At 39.1% G+C, this 7,299-nt stretch overlaps 1 protein-coding gene across 1 annotated transcript; it reads left to right on the top strand.

Annotated features, from left to right (window-relative positions):
* Window positions 1-263: 263 nt before the first annotated feature.
* On the top strand, window positions 264-5,318 carry agpat4 (1-acylglycerol-3-phosphate O-acyltransferase 4 (lysophosphatidic acid acyltransferase, delta)). Its single transcript, XM_042011210.1, has 9 exons — window positions 264-523; window positions 1,034-1,217; window positions 1,456-1,625; window positions 1,723-1,884; window positions 2,023-2,176; window positions 2,268-2,370; window positions 2,458-2,533; window positions 3,960-4,158; window positions 4,695-5,318. Exons 2-9 carry the CDS (start codon window positions 1,040-1,042, stop codon window positions 4,784-4,786), a joined length of 1,134 nt encoding a protein of 377 aa, XP_041867144.1. The 5' UTR covers window positions 264-523; window positions 1,034-1,039; the 3' UTR covers window positions 4,787-5,318.
* The last annotated feature ends 1,981 nt before the right edge of the window (window positions 5,319-7,299 follow it).

The raw sequence follows: 7,299 nt of genomic DNA, 5'->3' as shown, positions 1-7,299 counted from the left end.
CGTGAATGGGGTGGAGCATGTATTACGCTTTTGAGCGTGTTATTTTAATGCCGTGTATTTATCATAACTGTAACCATGGTTACAGTTAGCTGTGTGTGAACTGCAGGAAGACCACGCTTTCTGAATAGACGATCTTGTCTATACAGTGAGACTGACCGCTCCTGTTCCAGAAGGTGGAGGAGAGTCTCTCTCTCTCTCTCTCTCTCTCTCTCTCTCTCTCTCTCTCTCTCTCTCTCTCTCTCTCTCTCTCTCTCTCTCTCTCTCTCTAACACACACTTACACACACACACACACAAACGTCTTCATCGCTCCGCTCTAGCGTGCTTGTCAGATGGGTGTGGCTGCTCATGGTAGGGAAGTGGACTGATCCAGCCATGATCGATTCGTGGCTAAAATCTGAATAGGGAATTCACAAACTTCATGGCCCTGTGGACATTTTTTTAAGTACCAGTATCTTTTTTTTATAGCCACCTTTCAGAGGTCTTGAAGACAACTTTCTTGGAGCACATCTAAACGGTTCAAGGTCAGTCTTGTTTCAGATAAAGATGAGAAGTGTGACATATCTGTGTGTGCTTGTTTCTTATTGCCTTGTTAGATATTGAAATCATCCGTGAGAAGTAAAACAAAATAACACATACATGTATGTGCTGTGAAAGAGCTGTTAATTACATTTTACGGACTGTATCAAACAGTAATAATCACTGAGATTTGCATGCATTAACCTTCACTTTTAGGAATTTTTTTGACAAAACCACAGTGTAGCTTTGGATTGGATTGTGAATAGGCTACAGTTTCCCTTCCCCATAAAGGTCATGTGTACTCTGAAGAGCAAATGGCTGCACTGTAATTGGAAGTTTGTATACAGCTCAGCTCAAAGCTTCCATTCATTAGATAAAACAAGAAAGACTTGTCAAAGAAATCCTTTATGGCCTGGGTGCTGGCTGGACACAGCATTACAGCCCAGAGCTACACCAGCTGATAACTTTGTTTGACACAACTGTATGATGCTTTTAGTCTTTGTTTTTTTTTTCAGAGAAGGATGGGGCTTCTGCAGCTACTGAAATCCCAGTTTCTGTGCCACCTGATCATGTGCTACGTGTTCTTGGTGAGCGGCCTTATTATCAACCTGTTGCAGTTCTGTACTTTACCTCTGTGGCTGGTCAATAAGCAGCTGGCCCGCAGGATCAACATCAGATTTGCCTACTGCATCGCTAGTCGTAAGTACCGATCATGCTCCCTGCCACTGTTATCTCTTTTTGGTGGTACTTTGTTTCCTCAGCAGTTGGGAAGAAGTAAGAAATCAATACAATCAGAGATGAAGTTGCAACTAATAAGATCCAGGATTTAAACTCCGATGCATATACTTAGTGAAATTATTAGTCTGTGGAAAGGTTAATCAAACTATATTTTATTCACATAGACCTGTTTATGTGATTATGTCCTAATAATCTTTAGAGATGGTAGCAATCCTGGAGTGGTGGTCTGGGACAGAATGCACACTCTACAGCAATCCAGAGGACTATCCACTTTATGGAAAAGAGAATGCCATTGTGGTTCTCAACCACAATTATGAGATAGACTTTCTGTGTGGCTGGACATTCTGTGAAAGATTTGGAGTACTTGGGGTAAGAAAAATGGCTCAGAGCTCCACATTTGCTTTGTTTAACCCATTTGCATTTCTGTTCTCTATCTTCAGCTCATTAATATGCTTCCTAATCCTAGAGCTCAAAAGTGTTGGCCAAGAAGGAGTTGGCTTATGTGCCAGTGATTGGCTGGATGTGGTACTTCCTGGAGATAGTTTTCTGCAAAAGGAAGTGGGAGGAGGACAGACGGATGGTGGCTCAGGGTCTTCAGAAACTGAGGGATTACCCAGAAAATTACTGGGTGGGTTTCAACCTGTGGGTACTTTTTATTATTATTATTATTATTATTATTTATAAAAATCAAGATGACACAGAGGGGTATATCTGTAAGGCATGGGTGAAATCTTACATTTGCAACTATGTCTTTTATTGTCACAAGTTTCTGCTTTACTGTGAGGGAACACGCTTCACACCAAAGAAGCATCAGATCAGCATGCAAGTGGCTGAGAGCAAAGGTTTACCAAAACTTAAGTACCATCTTCTGCCCAGAACCAAAGGATTCTGGGTAACTGTCCAAAACCTCAGAGGAACTGGTAAGGATCCTTCAGAACTCTTCATGCTGTGTGAGTGGTGGGATTAAATGAGTCATACAGCTAACTGCTGCTGTGCGCTTGCCTTGTGCAGCTGCAGCTGTTTATGATTCCACGCTGAACTTCAGGAACAACGAATCACCAACCCTGCTTGGACTTCTTAATGGGAAAAAATATCATGCAGATTTATATGTTAGGTAAATAGGAGCAGCTTTAATTGAGGATCATGACGTTTAGGTTACTCTTTACTGGTGTAATGTATGTTTGTTTTGTCTTTCTTGTAGGAGAATTCCTCTAGAGTTGGTTCCAGAGGATGAAGCTGAGTGCGCTGCTTGGCTTCACAAACTTTATCAGGAAAAGGTAAGAGGGCGTTGAAGACGAAAACCTCTGATGTGTACAGAGTTTCCCACAGGTAGCTGTTATAAGAGGCAGTAATCCACCCAGATCCCAATGGCTCCAAGTGTAGCCATTGTCATAAAACGTAGTCTGTAGCAGTTAAATATAGCTTGCAAAGCAGTGTCTCTTCTCTTCTCCCATAAAGGTTAAAGTTTTGTTACAGGGATTAACCATTACATTCAAAATGGCAGGGTCCTTCAGTTCTAAGGTTTTACATATTAGGACATAAGCAAGAAAAAAGTGGCAACACAGAAATCAGATGTTACGAAGAATAAAAGAAATAAAGGCAAGTCACCGAGTTGACTCTTTAACTCATCGTGTGCTGCCTTGTTTGACTTGCTTAATTTGCTCTTGCTCTAAGGTCTTGAAAACCTCTTCACAAGCTGCAGTCATGTGCAGGCAGCAACTGTCATGATGGTGCCAGAGCCCTCCCTTGTAATCTCTTTGCCTAGATAAATGTACAGATAAACAACTGTGGCTGGATTGTAAAGCCTCATTTTATTTATCTTATCAGAGTTTAGTTTATTTGTCAAGATAAACTCTTTACTAACCAAGTGCCCTGAAAATTGCATAATTAATAACTAAAAACCAGAAATCAGAAGATTTTAAGAAGTCGTCAAATAGTTTTTAGGAAGTTGTTTCCTCAATATGCAGTGTGATCAAGAAACGACAATCAACGAGAATGATGGCGGTAAAACTGATGTTTGGAAGATGAAGAAATCTCTCTGAGAGTTGCTCTTTAGTATCCTGTTTGACTACAAAAACGTCTCAGTAGGATTTAGCAGGGTGTGGAGTGCTGCTGTTCTCATTTGCAGCAAAACTTCCTAACCTGCCCTGCCCACAGCAAAATTAAGTGTTCCAAGTATGCATGAACTGTGACCTGATTATGTTAAAGATTAACTTACCTTCATACTTAACAAAAGTATGTTTGAATTGAAAAAGGTGCAGAATTAAATTTTAAAAAAGGAAAACATCCCCATTTGCAAACTATGAGTTGGGTCATATTTGGGCCTATATTGCAGCCAGTGGCACAATTAAAATTTCACTGGTGAAGTAAATAAAATGATTAAGGTAAATAAAATTACATTCTGGAGGTAAATGTTGCACAAAAGCTGAAAATTAAAAGAGATGACAATGTGAATGTTAAAATCGACATTGTAAACAAAGGAAAATATTTGAAGAGGCCTTTAGAAGAGAAGGAAATACCACCTTTTGTAGGAAGAACAGTACTAATGTCTCAGCTGGCAATAAAAAGTGCTCATAAGTACACATCATATTGTGCACTCATACGTTTTTGTACAGCCTTTTTCTGTTTGATGCTTTAGGTCTATTTATCTTTGCTGAATTCCCACCACATGTTTCATTTGTGTTTGCATTGATGTGTATGCAGGATAGCTTTCAGGAGCAATATGCACAGACAGGGCGTTACCCTGGCCCTATAGTGAGCCCTCCACGTCGACCATGGTCCCTGATCAACTGGTTGTTCTGGTCCTGTGTAGCCCTTTACCCTCTAGGGCTCCTTCTCCTCCAGCTAATCAGCTCTGGATCAATGCTTGCCATCATCACCTCTGTGGTTGTCTGCTCTGCAGGTTGGTTCCATATATTTGCATAATTAGGTTATAACAATCCATCTCTCAATTTAACCAGCTGCTTTCTGTCCAAACGTTCCACAAAGCAGCAGACTTGACAACTCTAATGTAAGTCCATTTTCATTTGGAAAATCTGCCTTGGAAGCATGTCCATTACAGCATTCAGACATGGTTTTAGGTAGCAAAGTTAGTCATTCATCCATCTGAACTAGGATGTAAATGGAGAAATGGTCTTTCTAACAGCATGGCCCATGAGGACCATGTTGCAGTTTCCACAATAATGAATATGTGCCCATGTTTGTTGTTGGGGTTAAAATGACAAACCTGGAAATAGCAGCTAAAGCTGAAACATTTCCTTAAAGGACCTTAATTACATTTTAACTACATTTTGAGACTTGTTACAAATTCAACCACATCACCAAGTTTTCATCTTAACAATCCGCACTTTATTTCCATCTTAAGCATTTTCCCTTAATTTCCTTTTAAAAAAACAGTCACTAGCTGAACTAATATTGTAAATATCTTTTCTTTCATAGCTTCAGTGGCAGTTCGTTGGATGATTGGCCAGACTGAGATTGGCAGAGGCTCGAATTACGGGAATAAGGACGATCCTCCAAACAAAAACTAAAGAGTTTTGAATTCCTCCAAGCTGTTGTGGGCGCAACTACTAATCACAAACTACCGGTCCGACAGGATTCACCTGGTGCAACAAGTGCAGGCGTGCTTCAATGCGAAGCTCAGATGAGGCAGATTAATCTTATTTTCTATGTTGCAGAAGCTGACCGTGATGAGCAGCACAATGCTTTAAAAATATGTTTTTTTCCTCTAATCAGAATGGAAATAACTAAACACAGCCAATGTAATTTAACCACAAGAAAGACAGACTTGCTCTTTTAATATATTGTAAATAATAAAAATTTCACTTCAAAGGCAAAACATAGTTTTTTTTAATGTATTTTTTGTTTGAAAATTGCAAGCACAAATAAAGAAGTGAGGGCGAGTCTGAAGAACAGCTTTTCTGTAGATGCAACAAGTGTTTCCAAAGCCTCCCGAAAACTTCAGGTTGGCATGTACTTCCCAACAATGTCAGAATTTATTCTTATACTGTGAGCACGAGATCATTTTGTGCAGCAGAAAACTGAATAAATGTTACAACAGTACCTCCACTGAATCATCCTGAATTGCACTTTCACTATAAACAGATATTTTGCTATGATGCGTAACAAATGCATTTCATGGAAAAACAGAGCTGGCTGTCAAAAGTAGTTGAGCAGCAATGCATGAAAACAAAAAGTCACACTTGGGGAAAAAAAGAGTGAATAAAAGTAAATGTTAAACCACAGAGACACCTGATGGTGACTGCAACTAAGACAGCTGTCCTCATTCCTGGTTTGTTAGCATTCCTCAAGCTTTACAGTGGCTCTTGATGGCCTTGGAAGTTGTGTTTTTGGGTCCACAAACAGAAAAAATATTATCTCAGAAATGCATGAGAATTGTGAGAAACTCAGTGAGAGTAGCCCTGATATTGTAGCGTTTTCATGGAGGACGGTGATTTTCATGGTATATCACTGTAGCCCGAGTTTCTCTTGTTTATTTTGTACTCACATTTTTTTCCTTTTTTTCTTTCAGTTAGCCATAAAGTTTGCATCTGCATAAGATGACAAAACGTTTATGACAAAGAGGCAGACATGGAAATACGGATTTGATTTAGACATGTCCTCTTATTATATTTGCTATGTGATAATTACACTTAAAAGCAAATACTTGTAATAATGTCTATATTTTAAAGTTATTTTTAATCAGCATTAAAGCATGGAAATGAGATCACTAAATTTGTTTTATGTAACCTTTATTTTACCAGGTAAGTCCCATTGAGATTACAAAATCTCCCTGCCCTGGCCAAAGCAGCAACAGTCCAAATTCCATTACAGGCAGTAATCATTAAAACAATCATTCAAAGAACAACATAAAACATATGCAATATAAATCTTAGAGGACAAAAACCAGGGAAAGCATTGTTGGCTGGACAAGCAGTTACAGGCACCCACTGAGTCATTTTTAAAAGCTGTTACTAGGATCAGCTCTTGCAGATTTAAGGCAGTTAAGCTGTTCCAGGCTGCAGGGGCAGAGGATTGCACGAGCTTTAGGGACTTTCAGTAAAAGAAAATCATTAAACAATTAGACAATAGTTACTCAACTTAATTGAAATATAAAATCACAAAGAGGGAAGCAGGCCATGGATTTATAGATTAAAATAATACCAATGTGAAAGTCAGCGTATGGAAAGCCACTGAACTCTGGCAGAAAGGGTGCAGCGGTGAGAGGTGAGAGCTTTGCAGCCCACACTTTCCAGAGAACGTAAGGACTGAAATTAGTGACTAAAATAACTACTTCATTATAAAACACCACTTATTTAATACAGTAAACATCAAATAGATCAAGACAAAAACAACAAATGAGTCAAATGACTAATATAAAGCTCTGAATGCAACAGAATTATTTAGATAATTCTGGACAGACCTTTAGAGTGCACACATTTGTTTATCTTTGCATTTTTATGCTGGTAAGTATATTTGTAAACTGGCATTTTGACAGTCATGGATATGGAGACCACATGAGCGAAAAAGGTCATGATCTCTGTGAGGAGCCAACTTTTGTCCTGTTGGTGACAGTTTACTTAAAGTGTATTAAAAGTTTAATGATGAAGTTGTCAAAGTTTTTGTTTAGAAGCAGAAAAAAGTTTTACAATCTGACTACATTTACTTCCCAGGTACAGGCAGAATGAAAACACCTCTGTTTTCTCACCATCTCAGCTGTCTCACAACTTGACAGACTTCTTAAAAGTTAATCTTTAAGTCTCACAGGGCTGAGTTGATGTCACACCTTAGGAAAACAACAGATTTGAGCTTATGCATCTGTCTGGGAGAGTCCAACAAAATGCCTTTTCATTTGTGTGACATAGTGTAGTGGTTGCTTTAAGCTGTGCAACTTCTGCAGCACAGAATGCCTCTTGCAGCTTCAGAAATCAAAGTTCTTGGGCTTGTTACATCCAAATCTAACTGGATGCAGATTACTTGGTGCACACTTGCGTCATGCTGTTGGGGCGGTAAACCCAAACATGAGTTTACAGATAAGAGTGAA

Source organism: Melanotaenia boesemani, chromosome 16 (assembly GCF_017639745.1).
Source record: "Melanotaenia boesemani isolate fMelBoe1 chromosome 16, fMelBoe1.pri, whole genome shotgun sequence".
Lineage (NCBI taxonomy): Eukaryota > Metazoa > Chordata > Actinopteri > Atheriniformes > Melanotaeniidae > Melanotaenia > Melanotaenia boesemani.
This window is presented reverse-complemented; position numbering and strand designations above follow the sequence as displayed.